The sequence below is a fragment of the Mastomys coucha genome, unplaced genomic scaffold (genome assembly GCF_008632895.1).
Source record: "Mastomys coucha isolate ucsf_1 unplaced genomic scaffold, UCSF_Mcou_1 pScaffold18, whole genome shotgun sequence".
In the NCBI taxonomy this organism is placed as follows: domain Eukaryota; kingdom Metazoa; phylum Chordata; class Mammalia; order Rodentia; family Muridae; genus Mastomys; species Mastomys coucha.
In genome coordinates, this window is record NW_022196900.1 from 7,198,176 (window position 1) to 7,223,208 (window position 25,033).

A 25,033-nucleotide genomic window follows, 5' to 3' on the forward strand; every position below is an offset into this window, starting at 1 on the left:
TTGATGAGAACTTGTAAGGCAGATAGACTACTTAAATTAATGCTTTTGATGAAATAGCTGGATACTCAACGTTGAAAGTAGTCAGTTTTCCCTTTTAATACACCGTTTCCAAATTGCTGTGTGAAGGTCCTGAAGAATGGGACCTTGGGCACAGACTCCTGAGTCCATCCTTGGCTCCCGCTGTGACTGGGTGCTTGTTCCTATAGTAGCATCTCACTCTTGCCATTGCCTGAAGACTTCACAGCAGTACACATCAGACCTGTTCACTCCATCAACCTTCCCTGAAAGCTTTTCCTTCTGTGCCAACCTAGGATTTACCTACATCCCTTATTCCCGGTAGAGTAACTGTTCCTGTCATTTTTATTGTTACTTCCCTGTGTACATATGTGCGAGTGTGTATCTTTTTTTTTTTTTTTTGAGCATATCTATCACCTTAGGTTTTCTTTCTTTTAGTTAGTATATGAAATGGCCTGCCAGTTTTCAATCTTACTGTACCACTGGGCTCCCACAGACCCAACATTGTGCCCTCAGTCAGACTTTAAACACAACCATTCCAAAGCATTGTTAAGTGTCATTTCTATGAAGACTGCATTGTGGAACTTTTGAACAGGGTCTTTATTTGAATATAAATTTGTTTTAAAAGTCACATTTTTTCATATGTCAGTTCATGGCCACACAAGGTACAAGTCTTGCGGTACATGTCATCTTCTAAGCTTTCCTCCGGTCCATATTCATGTTGGTGAGTGGCTGTTTCTCTTTTCCATACACTGCTTCTTATCGCTCGCCGCAATTCTAAGGGGAGAAGAAAGCTTTTCAGCCTAATACAGAATAAGTCCAATGAGGCTTCCATTGTGTGTATATAATGGTTTCCTTTCGTTCTAACCATGGGTTACACACACTTGGCAAGCCTGCTCAGTCTGTGCAAGTAATTGTCTATCACATTACCAAGCATGAAGTTGCTGTATGGATTAGAAGTGTAGTAACAAAACAACAGAATGGGGTGTGTTTGGGACATCTGACAGAAATCAGGATGCCAGAGCAGCACAGCCAGCTGAGGGAAGAAAGGAATGGGAGTGGCTCAGATCCCAAGGTTTTCAGTCAGGAGCTCCTGTCTCACAAGTTCTGCCTATGAGGAATCCAGGAAGCCAAGAACCCTACTAAACTATGCTGATAGGTTTCCATCTTTAAAAAGCTGCTCATACAGGTTTCTTATGTCTACTTAGTGAGACAACATCATTGGCTTAGCTTTTGCTTTGTTGAAACAGTCTCATGTAGACCCATGCTGGTCACTGAGTGTATGATGTTCTTACCTCCACTCCCAACTCTGAGTACTGATATTGTAGGCATGTGGTACCACATCTGTTTTGTGGGGTACTGGGGATGAAACCCTGGCCTTGAACATGGCAGCCAAGCACTCTCATCACCTGAGCTACATTCTCATTCTAACAACTGTTTTAAAAAGTAAAAACTGCCAGGGGCTGGAGAGACAGCTCAGTGGTTAGGAGCTCACAGGGCTCTTCCAGAGGAGCTGGGATTGGTTCCTAGCACTCCTGTCAGTTGGCCTACAGCCAATAACATCAGTTCAGGGTTGCTCATTTTGCTGTAAGTAATGTCAAAGCTCTACTTGAATTTGTTTCCAGATATAACAAACATATCATGGGTAAAAGGAGGACAGGACAATCGATAGACTGGACACTGGGCTGAGCATTTGAGATATAGATGGGCAAGTCAAGGTAGAAGATACCCTGAGCCAAGGCCAGTCAACCGATAGGAAAAGGTCTAGTCTAGCTTTAGGTCCCCAGGGGTCAATCTGACCTGGGCAGCATTCTTCACCACTGGGCCACATGGCCCTTTTCACCACTCTCTTTGGTTTACATGGCTCAGTGTCTGCACCATCTCCTAGAAAGGTCTGTCATCCAAGTGCTGGTCTTGGTTATTTCAGCTCAGGAAGAGCCCAGATTTCTGAAGTCTATACAAAGCTCTCTGAGTTGCCCGAGGGAGTCAGCATGCTTCCTGACTGCAGGGGGAAGCAGGTGTCTCCTTGACTTCCCCACTGTGAAAACCTCTCAAAATTAAGCTACCATCTCTGCCAGATTTGAATATTACATGTACTTCAGGATGAGGGAAGAATTATTTTCTTCTTACATACATGAAAAACCTGGCTTTCGCCAGGCAGTGGTAGCGCAGACCTTTAATCCCTGCACTTGGAAGGCAGAGGCAGGCAGATCTCCGAGTTTGAGGCCAGCCTGGTCTACAGAGTGAGTTCCAGGACAGCCAGTGCTACACTGAGAAACCCTGTCTGGGGTAGGGAGTTGGGGGAGAGTGGTTTAGAAAACAAAAAAACCCTCTAGCTTTCCAGCATTTCCTTTCTTAGGAGGTCTATCAAGCTATAGAGGCATTCCTGGTACCGGTGAAAGCACAGGCTGAGTATCATGTATCTAAAACTTGAAAGCAATTTATGTTTTTAGATTTTGAAATATTTGCACATACAGAACATGTCTTTCAGATGAGAACCAAGTCTTAACCACACACACATGACTCGATGTACCTTATGTATTTCTAGTGCCTGGGCTACAGCCTATTGCATGAAGTTTCTTTATGGCATTATGTTGGCAATATTTCAGATTTTGGAGCACTCTGGATTTTTAGGTTAGCGATGCTTAACCTGCTACGCTAATAGGTTTGGTTTTTCCTTTCCCTTGTCTCCTTTTCCAAACAAGCAATCCAAAGCCTACGGACCAGAGTAGAGCAGGCATGCACAGGAATAGGGGGCCATCGGGCAGGAAGAGATGCGAAGTGTATCACTTCCTTACACTAAGCAGCCAAGTTTGCAGGGTCCTCCCTGTAGTATCAGCCCTGAAATGTGGAGGATTAAAACTAGATTTATCTGTATGTGCTCAGCCTTTTTATACATGAAGACAGACAGACATGTTTGTTCAAAATGTTCAATTTGTCAAGGGCATAAACCAACCTATGACAAGACCCCTCTACACAGAATCAGACAATCTGAGCTCCAAAATAAAGACACATGAACAAACAACACTGGGAATCAGAGTCCATGCCACTAAGAATGCTGTAGAACACTGGCTGGTGATGGAGTCCTGGAGCTGAAAGCTGCTCCAACCTATCACACTAGTACTGGCCCCAGCAAAGCCGCCAGTGCACAGCTGCTGAACTGGGATGGGAGGGGGAGTTATCTGTAGCCTGTTTCTTTGGCTTACTGGATAAAAAATCAAGTTATTGCCAGTGAGAGCAAATGGGCACTGTACATCTCCAGATGTGAGACCCTGGACAAGGGGTCACCTGCCTGAGATACTTAGCCTGCACCCCATTAGCAGGAAATCCTCAGAAGTCCTAGGTAAAAAGTCTCACTTCCAAAAGCACTGGGAGAACTTCAACAGTGTCCACGGCAGAAAAGGCCAGGTGGTGAGAATAACCATTTAGGAAGGAAGACTCAATGCCTAAAACATGAGGGAGCCTACACCACATCCATTCTAGAAGGGAACACTAAAACAGTTTCAGTAAGCAGAAGTGGAACACAGACAGCAGTTTAGATTAAAATCTAAATCTGCTAATGTCACACTGGTGAACACGATCAGGAAACAGCACATGAGAGTAGTGATTACGGTTTCAGTGAGAGCGTACATGTGATGCAAATGGTTACACAAGCCACAGCTCAGTCTGGGGGAAGGCGTGTGTGCTCCTCTGTTCATTATTCCAGCAATTTCTTACAACTCAAATTCTTTCCAAATAAAAAGGGCTTTAGGAAAAAGACAGGAACCAGCTTAAAGGAGACTCCACCGTCCACTGGGACAGTGTGAGCATCCAAGTGAAGAGTGCCAGAAGGAGCCTGCACTACATGACCTGAGAAGAATCAACAGGTCAGTCCAACGTATGCTCTACAAAACCAAAGCAAAGGCCAGGCGTGAGAGCCCATGCCATTAGCCTAAGCACTTGACAGGCACACATGTGGATCTCTGTGGATTGGAGGCCAGCCTGGCCTACATAGCATGTTCCAGCTACATAATTCCAATTCCAAAATACAACACGCACAGGGATGAACATCTATAAGTCTAGCAGTTAGGGGGCAGAGGGCAGGAAGATTGCTACAAGTCCTAGGCTACACAAACCTTTTCTCCAGAAAACAAGAGTAGAGCTTAAGGAGAAGCTTTGTTTCAACACAAACAACCCCTATTTATATGCCACAAAAAACTCTCAGCTAAGATGCCTATATATTCTAGAACCACTGAGTAAAAGAGTGTTAACACCCACAGTGTTGTGTGTATTAGAGACAGAAAGGAAGGACTTCAGTGGAGACTGTCAGCTTCCTCGAGGACGGGCAGCAGCTCTCCTGTGTGTCCTTTATCTCCTAAGAAGTATTCCTCCCACAGACAATCAGCCTGAGACTCATGGAGCAGAAACAAGATGCTGAGCAGTCCAGGAGCAAAAGAGAAGAGCTGAGGGTGATACCCCAGCCACTCTTGGATTGACAAATGGAAGAAGTGAGGGGAGACACAGGAACAACACATGAGAAACATTTTTTAAGTGTAATCACTTTTTGAGTATCTCAATTGTGATCAGCTTTTAGTTACAGAGAAAAGTTCTCAGAAACACAAATATTTGAAGGAATTATGGTGTTTGCGAGTAACTTGGGGCTTAATAAAGTACATACAAGTTGCCAAATGCCAATACTTGGGGAAAAAAGGTGTGTGTGTGTGTATACATGGGTGTGCATGTGGATTACAATGGTGCACATGTGTAGAAGTCAGGACAACTTGGCAGGAATAAGTTCTCTTCTTTCATCAAGTGGGTTCTTCTGGGAACCAAACTTGGGATTAGGATCGGCAGCAAGCCCATTTACCCACTGAGCTATTTCACTAGCCCCCAAAATCTTTTAAAGGTTTGTTGGTGCCACAACACTCAGGAGGGTAGCAATCAACTGCCTTCTGTCGAGTCTGGGTACAGCTGGATGCTGGGAGCTCACAAACCAGCCACCCTAGCCAAAAGGCCAGCTTTAGATTCAGTGAAAAGAGATCCTATTACAAAGGCATTGACCTTAGCGCATACTGCAACAGTGGGACAGGTCTAGCATACCTGGGGAAGGAACTGGAGTGTGTGTGCTGCATAAAACTGGAGCCCCAGGGAGGCTGGACAACCAAATGGTGAGTGGCTGGCCCTGTCGCTGCCTCCTCATCTTGTAGGCAGTAGATTATGCCTCCTGAAAATGAGTAGCCAGTCTTGCATCTGAGAGCCTCAGGGACTGCTTAGAATATTCACTCAGAGAGACTTCCCCAAAATGCTTGTTGCAGTGAAAACTCAATACCACTTCAAAGCTTGTTTTTATACTACATGTTGCGAAAGAGACAGTGAGTGCAGTCAAAGGAACCCAGTGCTGCTGCTTCTGAGGGAAGCCTACTACAGAGCTAGGCGAGAGAGACCCAACACCTCTGCATGCTAGATGGAAAAGCAGCTGGTGCCTCTGTTACGTGGGGGAAATAGACTACAAAGAAAGAACACAAAGTTTTGATCTTAGTTCCTGTTCCATAAACTAAAACAGGATGGACTTACACACCTCAGATTTCTCAGAGAAGGTCCACAATGTCACAAGCATGTCCATGGGACAGTGGGCAGTGTCCAGAAACTCAGAAGGGACCTCAAAATTAGATGATGTCCCTACCTGCCCCTTGCAGAGGTGGGGACATTCATACTAATGAAGTCCTTTTAAGGAAACCCTCTAGTACTAAGTGCATGTAACATGCAAAGAAACACCTACATTCCCATCTTATTTGAGGCAAAAAAAAAAAAAAAAAAAAAAAGCTTACAGACCAAAACTTCTGTGTAGGGCACCAATTCAGGGTTCTTGTTCGCTACTGGGTGGTGTGCCCTTGGAAATGCAGTTACCCTCTGGTTCAGAGATGTGGAACCTTGTCTGTGTGTACTTTACAATATTCACATCTTTTTCTGTAGCAAACTCTACATTATAACTGCTATCATTCAAAGAAAAAAATGTTGAGAGGAGGTGAATGTAATTGCTTACCTTCCCATAAAGAAGAAAGCCTTACGTCAGCTTCGCTGTGCATCAAGAGGAACCATGTTCCAATTCTTTCCAACTAAAAGCCTTTAGACTTGCTTTGACTCCTCTCTGTTCTGAGCCAACTGTACAGTCAGCGCCTCGTTTCTACTCTACAGTCTACTCCACTCAGCCCTCTGTGGGCCTAGTCAGGACAGGAACATATCCACCAAATGCTAGAGTGAATGAATCAACAGGAACCACAGTTAAAGTCGGCCTCACACTGACTTCTGCGCACTGAGCACCCAGAACTCACATGCTCATCAAAAGCAGGTAATGGCAGGCACCCACTCATTCATGCAACCACTTCAGACATTTTCTTGAAAAGCATGCTTCACCCAAACAAGAAATGAACTCAAGGAGAAGAAATCCATCTTCAAAAAGACCTCAGTGCCTGGGATTGAGGAATAAGGAAAATCCATGAAGTTTTGTCTAATACAGTGATCAAAAAGTAAACAACTGAGTTCATATTTTGAAAATTGTAGAAAATTTGTATTAAGATCTATACATATCCTAATAGAGTCATATTAAAAAGGGAAGAATTTGGCCAGGTGTGGTGGTGCATGCTTTTAATCCCAGCACTTGGGAAGCAGAGGCAAGGGGATTTCTGAGTTCATGGCCAGTCTGGTCTACAGAGTGAGTTCCAGGACAGCCAGGGCTATACAGAGAAACCCTGTCTCGAAAAACTAAAAAAAGGAAGAATTTAAGTGTATCTCATAATGTTTTTCTAGACAAATTATAGGAATTTAGTTACATGACATGTTGACTGGACCATGGGATTAGTTTCTAAGGAAAAGTTACAGTAGTGTTCCTCACCACTTTACAATACAAATTTCTTACTCTTTGTCCAAATTTCATCATCTATACTGCGTATCATCTGACGGAAGGGTCCAGTTGATTTCTAGTAGTAGTTAAAACCCTACACCTGAGCTATAGAGATGGCTTGCACTACCATGACTTGAGGAACATCTACCAGCTTAGAGGGTAAAAGTGACAAGATGAGGAACTGAGTTTGAATCCCTCCCCCGACCAAAAAAGGGGGTGGGGGGATGCTAAACCAAACAGTATGGAGCTCAGCTGGCTGTAACCTCAGCACTGGGGGTGGATGAGGTACACAGGACACAGGGATCCTGGATGCTGGGAGCTCACAAACCAGCCACCCTAGCCAAAAGGCCAGCTTTAGATTCAGTGAAAAGAGATCCTATTACAAAGGCATTGACCTTAGCGCATACTGCCTCTGGCTTCCAAACGCACAAGACAGATGTGTGCACCTGCACACAGGGTAGGCACGCTCACACACACACACACACACACACACACACACACACACACACACACACACAGAGAGAGAGAGCAGATAACTAATCTGGGGGCCACCTTTTACACCCCTTCCTTAATATGCTTTTTCACTGCTCTATCCTGTAATAGCAGCTCTGTAGTTAGAGGGAAGAGCTACTGCTAAACATTAGAAAAGATTAGAGAAAAGGCCAGGTTAAGAGGAGAACTCTTCTCAGTGGGTCTTTGCTGGCATCTGAATGCTGGGACACAGCTGTGGCTGGCTTGGACAACATTACTGAAATGTTGTTCTGTGGTAGTCTGCTAAGGGAAACCTCAGCCCAACCTTCCATGTGGGCTCTCTACCTGCTCAGGAATTAGGTCGCTTGTGCAAAGGGGTTTCAGTGAGATGGTCTTGATGCACTTGTGTGTCTAACATTGCTACCATTTTTGTTTTAGAATGTGTAAGAGTCTGCAGAGGGAGAAGGACTTGGTTGCTTGGTTAGCAGATTAGCTGGCTTTTGGCTATTATTGTTTAGTTAGGTTTTGTTGTGGGTTCTGGTTTTGTTTTTTGAGCCAAGGACTCATTCTACAGCCCATGCTGGCCTCCAACTCACAATCCTCCTGCTTCAGCTTCCTGAGTACTAGGACTACAGGCATGTACAGCCACCCCTTTTCTTTGTGTTTAGGCATGTGGGCTGTCCCATTCACACACAAAATCTCTTCTAAATTTTAAAATCGTAAGAAAAATTAATATGGCTAGAATACTGATTTGAGATGGATCAAGTAAATGTAAAACCCAACCTACGTACAGGACGCATATTACCTAGACACACTGTGCGTCATACAGGGACTCTACACAGCCACCACATGAAGGGCATATGCTGGTTACTTCCTGAAGACTCCTCTTTGGGGACTTTGTTTACAGCCCTCAGTGCTCCCACCACACTCTGTGCTCATCCCTGGTGTGGCTCCATTCCCAGCACACTGGGCTAGTGTCTCAAGTTTCATTCCTGACACTCAGTCCAGCACCTTTGTTAGCCCAGTGCTTGGCACCTGGCAAACAAAACTCGATGTGTTCATGGATGGACAGACTTACGGAAACATTCACACGTGGATACACACATGGACAATGGATGCAGAAACAGAACCACCAGGGAATGGAGAGCTGCATGGAGACAGATACACAGATGGAGGAATGACTATGCATATGTATAATACATATACATATGAAGACTCGGAAGAGAACCGGACAACTGTCCCAACATACGGAACAAGCCACTCATTTTTCTGGTTTTCCTACTCATATTTAAATAAAGATGCTCAGACTAACTGATAGCAGTTATTCTTTCTAGCTACTAAATCTAGTGACTACATAGCTCATGGTTTTGTTTCAAGCAATGGGAGGTGGCTATTGAGAGTCTTGTTATTTTATGTTACTGTTGTCTTACACACTGCAGGCCACACAGGATCTGACTGATGCCTAATCCTACCATCCACACCCTGACAGATACCACTGCTGCACAAAAATGACTCACATGAAAATGATGGCCTTTAGAAACGAGGTACTGTGAGGTTTGAACACCAAGGCACTGAGGCCAACATTCAAGCCCACTCTCCTTACCTATAGAAAAGGCACATGCTCACATCTGCAAGCAGGACAGGCTGCGATGCCTTGTGCTCCGGGGTGAGACAAGTAACAGGAAATCCAGCCACTTACCTTTTACTTTTTTATCAAACTTCTTCTGCTTCATTTTTTCTCGGTTTTCCTGCCTCACTTCCTTTGCATCTTCCAGAGCTTCCTGGGTACCCCAAACTTCAAGAGCCCGCTTTACAACCTACAACACAGGTAAGAGCCCTGTGAGCTGGGATTCAGAGAGGTACAGTAGGAAGTCCTAACTGTCGAGCTCACAGACGACATGAAGTCACATGGAGAGCAAAACCATGGACTCTAACAGTTGAAGGATTCCCTTTAGGTTCCACTTTTTCCAGAATTGGAAATACTAGTACAGGAAACATAAATGAAGAAAAGACTCAATGAGAAAAAAACATGTAAAATCCAATCATGAGGTCAAGAGGGGCAGGAAATGCCAGCCAAGTCTGTGCCCTGACATTGCCCTGCTTGTGCTGCCTGAGCAGGGTGCAGGAGCTGAAATACAGCACAAAGCACCAAGTCATAAGAAAATCTGGGCTGCTTTAATTAGCATCATTTTTACTTATTTTGAATGGTTCTTAAAATAAATGATGAACTTTTGAATCAGTAATCATATTTAATGAAATTCAGTATATGTTTCTCAATGTGGCTTAATTTTACATATAGTTGAGGAAAATTCTAGTACATTCCTGTACAGACAGCTCTAAAGCAGTGTCTCTACACATTTTCATATAATGGTGCTAACATTGTAATATTCAAGCCGTTCTGGGTAGATACGGGATGACACGTGACTCCAAGCAGTAGGCCCGGGCACTGGAGTGCACAGTCAGAGTGTCTCTGCTAGCACATGTATAACCTGCTCACAGCAGGGGCTGAGATATGCCCTCAGCTGTGCTAGCTACTGGGACACCCCAGCATTCCAGCTTATATCCAAATAGAGTCAGAGTCCAGGCATCTGTGAAAGATGTGAAATGCTCATCCCCTTTCTTCTTCTTCTTGTTTGGTAAAAGAAGACAGACAGCCAGGTGAGGTCTGAGCTTTCTAACCTTTTAGAGTGCAATTATACTCCCTGCACCATCCACTGGCAGTACATCTATGCCAAAGTTGCCACAGCAAAAGCGAGATGAGAAAACAGTGCTCGCAGCAGTCGTTAGCTGTGACAGCAATAGACATGTAAACAAGAAAAGGATCCTCCTTATGTGTGAGCAAAGCCAGCGTTAAACTAGTCAGTTATGCTGCAAGTTCACCTAGAGTTGGACATCCCAGCGTCCAGCTTATTAGACACCTGTAGCTTTAGGTAGAGCTTCATGTCACCCCACTGCGAATGGCGAGGGTTCTTCTTCACAATGAACCTGAGCGCTGGCTCTCTCTTCTCTAGATCGCAGTCCTTCAGAAGGTACTCTTGCTTGGCTTCGGTCTTGGTTATAAGCTTGTGTTTATCATCAGCATCTCTGGAAAGAGATTAAGAACGTTATATAAACTACTTCAGTGAAGCTGAGTTTTCAGACAGCCCAGCAACCTCAAGGCCTGCACGCCCGAAGATGCACACGAACTTCCCTGCCTTTGGTTCTCATTTTCAAAGTAATAAAAGTTCAGACTCAACTCATATCACAGTTAAGAATCTTCCTAAAGTCCCTCTTATTTCAGAAAGAACTCGAAATAAGAATAGGGAAGACAATGAAAAAAAAAGGGCTCACAGATAAAGAAAATACAAATCGAGTTACGAGGTCACCAGAAGTAGTGGCCCATGCCATCATCCCAGCACTTGAGAGGCTGAAGAGAGAAAACCGACCACAAGTTCTAGGCCAGCCTGGAGTACACAGACCCTGATCCAGAAAAATGGGCAAGAAATAAATGTCGCAAGGTCCCATTTCCCAACACAGCTGGGTTCTGGTGGCTTAAAAACCAAGGTAAAAACAGAGAGTGGGAACGTGAAGCAGCGCCAGAGTTTATAGAAGGCCTATGAACTAGTTCTTTCCTTCATTTGTCACCTTGATGTCAGTCACTGTTCAAGGTGATAATGGAGAAAACAGGGCCTTGTTTAAAGAAGCTCTGTTCTAGTCAGAAGATGGTCCACATAATGACAGGGAAGATGCTCTAAGATCATAAAGCACAGTGAAGGGACAGGGATTTCCTGGCAGGAGGATCACCAAGAGAAACCTCTGCTGAGGACACTGGTGAGCAGAACCCAGAGCAAGCCAGAAAAAAAAAGCTTCTAAGCAGAGAAGCACGCACACACAGAGGCTGCGGGGCAGGTGGGCGGAGGACAGCACACAAACCGGCAGCAAGTGATGGCAAGCGTGGGAAGAGGCAGTCAGGGGCAACTGAGGACCTGCAGCTGTGGTGAAGACATATTTGAAATGGAATTAAAAACCATTTTAACAGTTTGATCAAATTCCCTAGAGAGAAGAGTCAAGAGATGCAAGCTTGGGAAGGTGAAGAGCAGGGACCCAGAAATCTCCACTTGGGAGGCAGAGACAGGAAGACTATTCAGTGTGAGCTACTGGCTGTGGCTCAGTAGCTAGGTTACCTAGACTGACTGCCTCAGTCTCCAGCACCACAAAAACAAACAGCTGTTTAAAGCAAGCACCTGCAGCTATCACATGTTGGCAAATCAAAGTGGTTCATAAGATACGAGTCCATGAACTCTTTCCCGCATTCTTCACAGATGGTGTAATCAAACTCCATGACGGGCCCTGCAAGAGGAAGGGGCATCTTTACTCTTTCAGAGGACTAATACAATGTACTTGCTCTATCTTATTAGCTTATTGTCATGGATCTTATGCCTGACACAAATGCCTATTGGGGAGAAAAGCTGATTAATCTTAGGTTCCTGGAAAACAATTTTCTAAGAGAAAAAAAGAAAAAAGTAATTGTCTTAGGGTTTTATTGCTGTGAACAGACACCATGAGCAAGGCAACTCTTACAAAGGAAAGCATTTCATTGGGGCTGGCTTACAGTTCCAGAGGTTGTTGGGATAATCTTGTGTACTATGTTAAGGTTGTCTTTGTTTATTCAAATGTTGATTTCTGTGACTGCAGAGTGCTGAGTACCTTCTGGACTTTGGTATTGTTATTTTTAGGAAGCATCACCTGTCTCAAAGCTTCTTACAAATTCTTCTCCACCACCTTCTGACTGGCTTAATAAAGATAACGGGCCACATGGCAGACCATTGGTTAGAATAAGCAAGTTAGGTTCTGAGAGAGTGGGGAAGAAGCCTAAGCTATAAGGCCTAAGCATTCATAAATGAATAGATGTCTCTGTGTCCTTATTGGAAGCTGGAGGGTCAAGACAGTCCAGCCATAAAGTTTACTCCATTTTTATCATGGCAGGAAGCATGCCAGCATCTAGGCAAACATGGTGCTGGAAAAGGATCTGAGAGTTCTACATCTTGATCCAAAGTCAGCAGGAGCCTGGATTCTGCAGACATCCAGAAAGAGACTGAATTTCCACATTGGGAAGAGCTTGGGCATAGGAAACCTCAAAGCCCACCCCATAGTGGCATACTTCCTCCAACTAGGCCACACCTATTCCAACAAGGTCACACCTCCTAAATGTGCCACTCCCTGTAGGTCAAGCATTCAAACACATGAGTCTATGGGAGTCAAACCTATTCAAACCACCACATTCCACTCCCTGGCCCCCACAGGCTTGTAGCCATAACCTAACACAAACCGCATTTAGTCCAACTTCAAAAGTCCCCATGGTCCATCACAGGCTCAACAACATTTAAAAGTCCAAAGTTCAAAGTCTCTTCTGAGATTCATGCAATCTTTTTAACTGTAATCCTCTATAAAATCAAAATCAAAAAGCAGATCACATACTTCCAACACACCATGGCACAGGATATACATCACCATTCCAAAACACAGGGAAGGGGGTACAGTGAGGAGACACTGGAAGAAAGCAAGACCGAAACCCAGCTGGGCAGACTCCAAACTCTGCATCTCCACGTCTGATGTCAAAGTGCTCTTCAGATCACCAACTCCTTTCATCTTTGTTGACCAAACTTCTTCCTCTTGGGTTGGTTCCACTCCTGTTAGCAGCTTTCCTTGGCAGATAGCCCTCGGCTCTGTCATCACTAAGACAATCCAGGCTTTACCTTCACAGCTTCTGTTGCTGCTGTTCTTGGTAGTCATTCTATGGTTCTCCAAAACGCTGCTGTCTTCTGCTGGAACTGGACTGCACTTTCTCATAGGCTCTCTTCATGGTGCCAAGCCTCAAATTCTTTTCATGACCCCTTCAGTCCTAGGCCTTCAACTGACACTGAGGCTACACCTTCACCAATGGCCTCCCCTAGCCTCTCACAGTGCCAAGCATCAGCTGCTCTCCATGACCTCTTCATGTCTTCAAAGCCAGTACCACCTGGTGACTCTTATTCATGACCAAATCTGGCTGCCAGCACAAGGTACAATCTTGGCCACCTCATACAATGGCCTTTCTGAGCCTTCCTGCAGGGACACCCCTTGCCACACACCTGCCCTCAGTGACATTTCTTAGTCTTGGAGGGAAATTCCATCCTTATTCTAAAGCCAGAACCAAGTGGCTGAAGCTGCCAAGTTCTGCTTCTTGTTGGGGCTTGAACATGGCTCCCTCATTACATCTTCACCAGCTTTCTGTTTTCCCATGGTTTCCTTCACTGCCTAAGCTTGGCTGTCCTGGAATTTGCTCTGTAGATTGATCTTAAACTCAGAGATCTGTATACCTCTGTCTCCTGAGTGCTGGGATTAAAGGCTGGTATGTACCACCAAGCCTGGACATAAGCTTTTCTTTAATTCGTTACCACAAGACCTTTATAAGCACTGCCACTATGCCTCAAGATCTGGATTAAAGGCATGTGTCATCCCACCTCAAGATCCAGATCAAAAGCCTGTGTCTTCCAGCTTCAAGACCCAGATCAAAGGCATATAGTCTTCCTGCCTCAAGATCTGAATCAGGTGTACCCTCCATTTCTGGAGTGTAGTTCATTACAGACAGAGACAAGCTGACAATCGAGAATAGCCATCACAGGTGCACCCCTTGTCAACTTGACACACAATCATATCTCTTTATGTGCAAATGAAGACAATAACCAGGTCATAATAATGCCTAACATGATGTAACTATCCCTCAAATAACTGCAAACACACTGTAAATTTAGAATAGGTGACTACTCTTAATTCTATTTAATAGCTTTAATCTGTTTATCTCCCTGAACACAGGATTTAGCTCCATTCCACTTCCTGGTGCCCCTTTACTCCCTGAAACATATATTTTGTATTTTTCCTTTCTCAGCTTACATTAGATCAAAATGTTCTTCATACGAGTGACCCCCAGGACAGAGTCTATGCTAGGCTATTTTTGAGATTTCGTTGTCAATGCAATTAATCTAAATCTCTTCACTTTAGCTTCAGGCAAACACTTCATACAAGAGCAAAAAGCAGCGACATTCTTACCAAAATATCCCAAGAATCATCTCTAGGCAACATACTACAATTATCCTCTTCTGAAACCTCTTGAGCCAGGCCCCCACAGTTCAAATCACCCTCAGAACCAAGTTCTTCCATGCTTTTAGTATGGACCATTAAACTCCATTTAAAGCAATCCATTGCTTTCCTAATCCAAAGTCTCAAACCCACATTCCTCTAAACAAAAGCATGATCAGGCCTATCACAGCAATACCCCAGTCCTGGTACCAAATTTTGTCTTAAGGTTTCACTGCTGTGAAGAGACACCATATTCAAGACAACTCTTACAAAGGAAAACAGTTACTTGAGGCTGGCTTACAGTTTCAGAGCTTCAGTCTGTTATCATCATGGTGGGAAGCATGGCAGCATCCAGAAGACAAGGTGCTGGAGGAGGAGCTGAGGGTTCTACGTTTTGATCCAAAGGCAGAAGGGGACTGGATTTTGCAGGAAGCCAGGAGACTGGGTTTCCACAGTGGGCAGAGCTAGAACATACGAAACTTCAAAGCTTGTCCCCACAGTGGTTCACTTCCTCCAATAAGGCCACACTTACTCCAATAAGGACACACCTCCAAATAGTGCCACTCCTTCCACACATTCAAACACAAGAGTCTATGGGAGTCATACCTACTCAAACCACCAGAGTAATTAAGCGGGAGAGATTTAGTAATTCACCTTCTGAACCCAACCATGAACAACACTGCTTCACTTACACACTGCCACAAGGAATTCCTGTGTACTGGCTTACAGCATGAGTCTGTCTGTGGAGTCATGGAGTTGGCCTAACTTTTTTTAGGTTAGAATCCATGGCTCATGGGTCACTGTGTGCCTTTCAGTTCCTGAGAAACCAAGGCACTCACTCAGGCAGTGGAACACTGAGAACACCTTGGGATTCTCTGTGTTCCCTAGAAGTTAACAAAACGTGGAAGGTTGATGGGACAAGTGGTCTTAGACATTAATCTTATGTACCCTTGTATTAGTCAGGATTCTCTAGAGTTACAGAACTCATAGAATGTCTCTATATATTTGGGAAGTTATTGGAATGACTTACAGTCCAACTAACCCAACAATGGGCAATTGTGAATGGGAAGTCCAAGAATCTAATAGCTGCTCAGTCGCACAAGGCTACTTGTTTAACCTGATTTTCTTTATAAGCTGGAATCCTGAAGAAGTAGGTTCCCATAGGTGTGCTGACAAGTAAGTGCAAGCAGGCAGAGAAGAAAGAAGCCTTCTTTTTTCCACTGTCCTTACATAGGCCTCCAGCAGAAGGTATGGCCCAGATTGAAGGTATGGACCACCACGCCTGGACCTAAACTGTTCTTTACTTGAAACTTGCTCTGTCTCAACCTGGAACTCAGAGATCTGCTTGCCTCTGTCTCCTGGGATTAAAGGCATGTACCACCTTGCCTGGGCCTAAGCTTTTCATGGCCCCTATGCCTTGAGGTCCAGATCAGACACTAAAGAGATGGCTCAACGGTTAAGAGAAGTGACTGCTTTTTCAGAGGACCGGAGTGCAATTCACAGCAACAACATGGCAGCTCACCACTGTCTATAATTCTATAATTCCCAGATCTGACACTCTCACACAGACACACATGCAGGCAAAACACTAATGCAAATAGCAAAAATAATAAAATGTTTTTAAAAATTCCAGATCAAAAGCCTGTGTCTTCTAACCTCAAAACCTGGGTCACAGGTGTGCCCTCCATTTCTGGATTGTAATTCATTCCAGATATAGTCAGGTTGACAACTGATCCTGTATAGCTTGCAAACATTATTGTGCCCTGGAAATTACCGCCATATTGATCCTGGCAACTACCACTATATTTCTGATAAGGTGGTAAAAAGTCTGCTTGTTCGGAGTAAACCTGTCTGAGCCTCAGTCTTGCTGAGACCCCTCTACCCCAGCCTGGTTTAAGATTCATTTCTCAGTGGCCATATCAGGCAACCAGTAAGGCTGGCCTTACATCTCTCATCTCACCAGTGAGATCCAGTGGGTCAAATTCAAGTAGTCTCCGGGTTGTGTTCATTCCAGAGGACGTTTCAAATTCCTAGAGGCTGCCCACACTCCTCCCTCAGCTCCCATCGTCAGGGCCAGGAACAGTTTTCTACATGCCTTCACTGGCTTCCTCTGCAAGCCCAGCTCCTCAGGAAGCCCTGATTACACCAGGCTTGCTGGGATTAAGGTGACCTCCCCATTTCAAGGTCTTTAACTTTAATCCATTTGCAAAGTCTCCTCTAAGTAAAGAAATATCTACACAGGCTCCAAGACAGTTAGAATATGGACATCCTTGGGGGGCTTTTGTTCTGCCAATTATGGCACTGTTGAAAGTACAAAGAAGACTGGCCCCAGGACTGTGGAGGAGGGATCTACTTACAGAGAGAGGCCATCAACACATTAAGCAGGTTAAGCAATATAGAGAACAAGGCAATGTTAGGAGAGTCAATACAAAATTCACTCAGAGGGGGACATTATTTTTCTTTCATTCCACCATGTCAACAGAGCAAAAGCCTCTGCTTTACTGTGTCACCTCCTGGATTATAAACTTCTTACGGGAGAATCACTGAGCCCTGCACCCCTCAGCACCCCACACAGAACTGCCCCTGGCTGGATTCTCTTAAAGACTTCAGTGCCTAGCTAAGGACCTTTAATCCTCTAATGGTCCTCAGGCAAGTGTAAACCCCACCGGAGAATCCTTAGGATGGCTGCTACTGCCCAGCCCCGGCTCTGAGGACGGCCACAGTAGGAAACACACTTCAGGCACCGCCTTCCTTAGCTAACTCCAAGGCATGGTTTGTCAAGATCCCGCCACCCCTTAACTCCACTAATCCCCAAGCTCTAAAAGAAATGGTTCTTCATAAAACAGGGCATAGCTATAAGAAAGAGAACAATGTATTTTAGAACAAGCCTGTTGATATCTTCAAAATATGTACTAGGATAAAGAGAAAATTATCACAAGTGCCATTAGATGTCTATATCACATTGTTATTCAAAAGCCCTGAAATGAGATTCCCCATCTCTAGCCTCCTATTCACACATAAGATCCCCATCTCTGTCCTCCTGTTCCCATTAGAGATCCCCATCTCTGTCCTCCTGTTCACATTAGAGATCCCCATCTCTATCCTCCAGTCACACTAGAAATCCCCATCTCTATCCTCCTGCCCACACTGGCCACTCAGCCCCTGTTCTCCTTATGTATTTATTGAGGTCTCTGTTTTTTAATGATGACTTTTTAAACAATTCCTTACCATCCTTTCTTACTGTGGTATGTCCCTCCTAAGTCACTGGAGCAGGCCTCCATCAAATCAGAACACTTACATATTGTCTGTGGCCATGTGCCGCTACAGGCCACCAAGTTTCAGACAGCATGTCCCATGAATATCACACTCAGCAACAGCAACTGTCACCCACTACCCAGGACCTCCCGGTTCTTTTGTTTCACAGGCAGGAAGGATGGAGGCACTTCCATGGCAGGTATAACCTGTACCTGCAGAACTCTAAAATTACTAACATGGCCGGTGCTTCTAGTCTGCAAGAGGATAGTACAAGTCAGCAACTGGACAGAACTGGTCAAGAATTAATGCTTGGAAATCTGGGAATACAGCATTTTACGCTATAGCTGATGCAGTCACAGGTTGTTCACATCTCTATAAAGGATAAGACAAGGGCTCTTACTCAAGCTGTTTACAAGAATAAAACCAAAGTCAAAAGAAAGTGATTTTAAAAGTCTGCATGTTAGGGCTGGAGAGATGGCTCAGTGGTTAAGAGCACTGACTGCTCTTCCAGAGGTCCTGAGTTCAATTCCCAGCAACCACATGGTGGCTCACAACCATCTGTAATGGGATCTGATGCCCTCTTCTGGTGTGTCTGAAGACAGCTATAGTGTGTTCATTCATATATACAAAATAAATAAATAAATCCTTAAAAATAAATAAATAAATAAATAAATAAATAAATAAATAAAACTACATGCGAACAGCCAGGAGTGGTGGCACATACCTTTAATCCTGGTGCTCAGGAGGCAGAAGCACGCAGATCTCTGTGAGTTCGAGGACAGCCTAATCTATAGTGCTAGTTTCAAGATAGAACTACACAGAGAAACCTGTCTTGGAAGAAAAACAAAAGACAAACTATATGTTAACAAGCCCAGAATAGAAATACATTCAGAGAATGGGAGTAACACTGTACATATGAAATATGATATATCCTCTTTTTTTCTTACAAAAGGAAGGCATTTTAATTGGACATTGCTAAAATTAAGACAAAAAAAATCCTCTTCAAAGATACATCATCAGGCCAATGCAAAGATACCGTCAGCTAAGAGAAAATGAACAGCAAACCATTTATATGTTGAAACTAATAGGGAACCTATACCTAGAATTTATACAGTTTTGTATTACCATTACATAGTCTAATTAAAAATTGTATGGAAATACTATTCCAAAATTTAAAATGGGCAGCAAATACTCAAAGGAATGTTCAACCTCAGTATCTAGTAGATGCCGTTCAACTCTAAAGCATGCTATCGACTCACATCAGGATAAGAAGACCTGAAAGACTGCTAAGAAGACTGTTGCCAGAATGTGGAGACCTTAGCCCTCTCTTAGATTACTGATGAGAGTCTGAAATTGTAAATCCACCTAAAACTGTTTTGTAGTGCTTCCTAATATTAAGCTTCATATTATCATACGTACAAGAAATTGTATGTATAAGCATATTTGCTCTGCCATGAAAAGGGAACATACATAAAAGTTACCACTGGCCGAGCAGTGGTAGCGCACACCTTTAATCCCAGCATTCTGGAGGGAGAGGCAGGCGGATTTCTGAGTTTGAGGCCAGCCTGGTCTACAGAGTGAGCTCCAGGACAGCCAGGGCTATTCAGAGAAATCGTGTTATCACTGTAAACTGAGAAACAAATAAATATTTACGTATGTATGTATGTATGTACGTACGTATGTACATGCGTATGTATGTATGTATATATGTATGTATATATACCTATATATATAGGTAGTTGTGGTTTTCCCCTTTTATTGAAAAGAGAGGCTTTTCTCATATAGTATGTCCTGATTAGTTTCCCCTTCCTCTACTCGTTCCAGCCCCTCCCTCCTCCCTGGGTCTTCTCATTGATCAAAGAGCAAAGAACTCTTCATGTAGCTCCAAATTACCAATGTCCAGACTTGTTTTGTGGAAACACTTAAATGCTTTACCTGGTTCATGAACAACATTTCCAATCTCGTGTTTCTCTTCTTCCTCTTCTAAAATGAAGCCACCTTTGGTGTCAATCATTTTGGAAGCTGCTTTTACACTGGCCACGCCTACAGAAAGTAGACAAAGAAGTTAGCAGTTGAATCAGGCAAGCCCATAGATTCCCCTGTCAGGAACAGGAAAAGGATAACAATGTCACCACTTCATTCAAACTGTCCTTAAGGTCCCAGCTGGTGCAGCAGGGCAGGAGAACAAAACTAGCAAAAAAGCCAACTAGCAAAGCCTGCACCTTAGAAAGAAGTGAAATGCCACTTCTTCACAGGTGACATGAACGCGTGTGTAAACAGCCACCAGAACATGCCGTACAAGAAAGAACAACCTCCTGAAGCTGCCACCCTCACTATAAGACACAGCAAAAAACAAAGACAGCGCAGAACCCTGGGATGCACCTGGTGGAATGCAACTGACTGTATATTAAGAAACAGAGCCTTCAGGGGCTGGAGAGATGGCTCAGTGGTTAAGAGCACTGACTGCTCTTCTGAAGGTCCTGAGTTCAAATCCCAGCAACCACATGGTGGCTCACAACCATCTGTAATGAGATCAGACGCCCTCTTCTGGTATGTCTGAAAATAGCTACAGTGTACTTACATATAATAAATAAATAAATCACACATATATATACACATATATAAAGAAGTGGGGCCGGGCGGTGGTGGCGCACGCCTTTAATCCCAGCACTTGGGAGGCAGAGGCAGGCGGATTTCTGAGTTCGAGGCCAGCCTGGTCTCCAGAGTGAGTTCCAGGACAGCCAGGGCTATACAGAGAAACCCTGTCTCGAAAAAACCCAAAAAAAAAAAAAAAAAAAAAAAAAAAAGAAGTGGGGTCTTTGAAGATCACTCCTACAGCTACAGCAAATCCACACCAAACCCCAAACCTCCCACAAAGCTCTCAGAACACCAGAGGTTTAGCTTCAGTTACAGACAGGACAAACCGCTCAATGCTATTCAACAAACACACCTCTAGCATTTCTCCAGTGAATTACAGCCCAGTGACCTCTACTTCCAACCTGATGCTATCTATCTACCGGGAGTCAGAGCCCACAGGTTGAGGGTTTGGTTCCTGACTGCCCAACTTCAGATCCTAACTGCTCCCTTGGTTGCAGTTAATCTTGTATAGCAATACACACAACTTGGGAACATAACTCCCTTACATTCCACTAATTATTTGGGAAAGATTTTAAATACAAATGAAAAGTCAAGTAAAAAGACACACCAGGCAAGTGCAAGCCTAAAGGAGTCCCAATATGGGGGCTTCCTTCCCCATACTCCAGCCCCAAATGCCCCACTTCCAGTCAGCTACCCAGGTATACAGCACACATCACATTCTACTTACTATATAGCTACAGTAAACCACCAGGTCGGGAATTGTGGAAACACACCGATCACAAGTTTCTAAACAGACGCCAAAGGAAAGCCTTGAGCCTTCCTGAAGATGGCCCTGCTCTGTTAACTCCTCTCTACACAAGGCTTGAGAAGATGGGGACAACAGCCTCTACCAGAAAGGACAGTGGCAATAATTAGTACTTACTCCGAGGATTCTATACTAGACACTTGTCCAAAAAAAAAAAAAAAAAATCACTTTAAGAGGATTAGAATGACCAGAATGGAAAGTGAGCAAACAGGGAAGGCCTGGCTGGGAAGGGCCTTTAAGAAGCACCCTGAGGATCTAGCCACAGAAGCAAGGAACATAAGTGATTCTCTGACAGCAAACAACAAACTGAAGGGAAAACTGCCAAATCCTGTAACAAAGAGTTAAAACTCACACAGTATAAACCTCTGAAGGAGAAAGCCCTTTCTCCCCAGGATGGTGAGTGAAATGAGGGGCAGGGCGTTCAAACAAAATATCTAACCACTTGCTTCCCGCAACAAAACTATGCTCAGGCTATTCTTCCGGTTCCATACCAGAGACTGAACCCAGGGTCTTGAGCACACCAGGCAAGCACTCGACAGACAGCTCTCTTTCTCCTTTTTAGAGTCGAGGGCTCCCTAACTTGCTCAGGCTGACCTGGAACTCTGTAGCCCAGGCAGTTTTTGAACTCACGATCCTCCTGTCTCAGCCTCCCCAGCAGCCACTCCTTGTGTGGAACTAAACTGTATCTGCACTTGCCAGGCTGTTTGAAGTTGTAGAAACTCTCATGACTCTAGATGTTCCCAGCAAGTAGGAAAAGGACATTAGTATGACATTTATCTAACAGTGTCTACCTGTAGGTGGATAATGAGAAACTGAGGGTGCCGTACGAATGTACAAGGTCTGCACTATAACTAACAAAGATAATGTAAATTACTTTTTACATTACAAAATGGTATGCAAGGACTTTCAAATGATTTTGAAGATTCAAATCTGAGTTAGTTACAAGCCAGCTCTGCTTGTATCAAATTCAATGGTAAGTCTAAAAATACAAACTGCCTTAAACATACATTATTACTTAGTATATACTGCCAAAACAAGTACTTCAAGTACTTTACACACACACACGAGATATATAAAATATATATTATATATATCTAAAATAATATAAAATATATTATATGTATTTATATATTATATATGTGTATATACATGTATATATATACACATATATAATATATAAAATGTGAAGCTGTGAAAGAGAGAGGGATAAAAAAGTAAATTACTTTTGTTGAAATAACTCGGGTGAATTACTCCCAAGTGCAATGCCAGCAGCCGAAAGCACAATGGACATTAAAACCAGAAAACAGCAAGGCAGGGGCTACCCTAAGATGCCAAGTATAGCCAAAATGAACCCAAGGCAACATGCCACTCAGTAAAACAGGGTTACCAAGCCTTGCCCTTTTTCCATTTTTCAAGATATCTTTAAGAATACAATCGAGTAACTCCAAGTGCTAGGCTCTGCGAGTGTTATTCTACTTTGAGCCCTGGAAGGTGCGGCCCACGTCATAGACTGGGCCAGGGTCAGTTCTGCTGGGTGCTGGACTGGCAGACGGTGTAGGCTTGTTTAATGGCTACGAGGCTGAAAGCTCTGCACCATAGATGTGCCAGGCAAAGGGCACAGCAGGGAAGGAAGGCCTGGGACCGCGGAGATGCGGGCGTGCTCAGCTGTTCCAGCACACCGAGCCAGAGCAGGTGGCCAAAGCGCCTCGGGAAGGCCCGCGATGCGGTCACAACCCCCCCGGAGGGAAGCCCTGCGCGCGCCCGTGGGGGGACCCCCACCTCCGGTGGCCGCCGCCGCCGCCGCGGGGTACGGCCGCGCCGCCAGCCGGGCCTGGCGCAGCATCAGTGCCCGCTGCCGCTTTCGCTCCACGCTCGCGCGTACGGCAGCCGGCAGCTGCGCGGGCTCCTCCGCGGCCGCGGGCTCCGGTGACGTCCGCTTCTCCTCCGCGGTCGCCATCGCTAACACACGCACAAGTATCACGAACAGCTCCAGGAGCCACAAGTACCTCCACTATTGGGCTTTAAAAAAAAAAAAAAAAAAAAAAAAAAAAAAGCGCCTGCGCAGTCCAGGCGTAGTGGCGGAAAAGACCTTCATGGGCGAGGCAGTGCGCCTGCGCAGCTGAGGAGTGGTGGCGGAAGAGATTGTAGTGCACTTGTTGACTGGCAACCTAGACTAAGCAAGCTGGAGGATCAGGACTTTAAGGTCATCCTTGTCTACACAGTATGTTCCAGACCAGCCTGAGCTACATGAGACCCTGTGTCCAAAAGTAAAGAGAGCATGGAAAAGAGCATTGGGGAAGAATGGCCGTGTGACAGCTAAAGGGATGAGAAAACAGGAAGGCAACAGAGAGAAGTGGGACGCAGAATGAGCTCCAAACCCAGCTGCGGGGCATGGGTAGAGAGCCATATCCACATGGAAAACCAGGCAGCCCCATGACAACAGACTGGCCATTCTACACACAAATGAAACCCCCGGTTTCAGAAAATCTTTCATCCAGTGGGGGAATGTGATGTGGCAGTGACTCCTGTGCAGCAAGATGGCTTTGGGGGAAAAATGCACATTGATACTCCCCATGTTTTGGATTGATGTGCCAGAGGGCATGTTCATAGCACCACTGTTCCCAAAAATCAAAAGCTGAAAACTACCCAAATGTCCATCAACTTTTTTAAAAAATTTTTTTTAATATTTATTTATTTTATGTATATGAGTACACTATAGTTGTATAGATGGTTGTGAGCCTTCATGTGGTTGTTGGAAGTTGAATTTAGGACCTCTGCTCGATCCAGTCAACCCCGCTCGCCTGGTCTGGCCCAAAGATTTACTATTATAAATAAGTACACTGTAGCTGTCTTCAGATGCACCAGAAGAGGGCTTCAGATCTCATTACAGGTGTTTGTAAGCCACCATGTGGTTGCTGTGATTTGAATTCAGGACCTTCAGAAGAACAGTCAATGCTCTTACCCACTAAGCCACCTAGCCAGCCCTTCCATCAACTTTTCAGTGGCAAAACAAAACATAGTATTACTATGCAATGAACTATTTTTCTTCAACCATGAAAAAAATGAAGCACTGATCCATGCTACAACATGACTGAACTTTGAAAATGTTACTTTAAGGGGGAAAAAAAAAGCCATTCACAAATGGACGTGTTTATGGGAAACTCACAGAATAAGCAAGCCTACCATAATAGAAAGCAGATTAGAGGTTCCCAGAGTATGAAGCTAAGGAGTAACTGGGAGGAGACTCTACTCTGAACGTATGAGGCCTCCTTTTGAGGTGATGAGAATTCTAGAAGTAGACACTGTTGATGATTGTGCAACTTTGTGGATGTATTTTCTGACCAGAGTGGGGAATCTGAGCACCAGAACTGTATAAAGAACTCCACCTCCACCCTACCCTACCCCACCCCACCCTACCCCACCCCACCCTCCGTGGCACCAAACCTTAAGTGGCAGCACCTGTGATGGCCATCACAGTCTCTGTGCATTTCTGGCTTGGCGGCTGAGGGAATGAGGTAACAATATTCTCCCCAAAATAACCTCTGAGAGTGACCCGGGTGCTCAGAATCCTCTCCCTGACAAAGCACCAAATCTGACAGGTTGCAGGGTGTAGCTCGAATACTTCATGAATCGCAGTGTTTTGAAACTCTTGGCAACCTGTTGGTCCCTCTTTCCAGGTTCACTCCCTCTCCTTTGGTACAGGGACTTTTTGTGATAGGGTTTCAGGTAACCAGGTCTGAACTGTGAGCTGGCGCCCCAGCTCAAAGCAGACTCCCTCCTCAGAAAGGAAGAGTGTGCGCCTTCATCTGTACACTCCACTGGGTGACAAAGGCTACGGGTTTGCCCACACATGAGTCACTTGGTGGGGGTACAGAAGGAAAGAGGGCAAGGACAACAAAGCAGGGGCCATG

At 44.6% G+C, this 25,033-nt stretch overlaps 1 protein-coding gene across 2 annotated transcripts; it reads right to left on the reverse strand.

The window, feature by feature from the left end:
* Positions 1 to 594: 594 nt before the first annotated feature.
* On the reverse strand, positions 595 to 23,156 carry Xpa (XPA, DNA damage recognition and repair factor). Of its 2 annotated transcripts, XR_004120776.1 has the most exons (7): positions 22,902 to 23,156; positions 19,655 to 19,762; positions 11,590 to 11,695; positions 10,285 to 10,450; positions 9,066 to 9,183; positions 6,038 to 6,246; positions 684 to 792 (listed from the first exon to the last, which is right to left on the reverse strand). XR_004120776.1 is itself a non-coding variant. In XM_031377316.1 (6 exons), the coding sequence occupies exons 1-6, from the start codon at positions 23,077 to 23,079 to the stop codon at positions 644 to 646; spliced, it is 825 nt and encodes a 274-aa protein (XP_031233176.1). In that variant the 5' UTR covers positions 23,080 to 23,156; the 3' UTR covers positions 595 to 643. The 2 variants fall into 2 exon arrangements, 1 of the variants encoding a protein (XP_031233176.1); XM_031377316.1 differs by lacking the exon at positions 6,038 to 6,246 and having other exon boundaries at positions 595 to 792.
* Between the last annotated feature and the right edge of the window lie 1,877 nt (positions 23,157 to 25,033).

What these genes read in the sequence shown, in the direction of transcription:
- Xpa (XM_031377316.1), bottom strand. Translation starts at nt 23,079, where the DNA reads ATGGCGACCGCGGAGGAGAAGCGGACGTCACCGGAGCCCGCGGCCGCG. An exon ending in GGCGGCGGCGGCCACCGGAG is followed by an intron (nt 19,763 to 22,901) that starts GTGGGGGTCCCC and finishes TACTTTCTGTAG; the next exon opens with GCGTGGCCAGTGTAAAAGCA. An exon ending in GTTTGATAAAAAAGTAAAAG is followed by an intron (nt 793 to 9,065) that starts GTAAGTGGCTGG and finishes TTCTCCCCTTAG; the next exon opens with AATTGCGGCGAGCGATAAGA.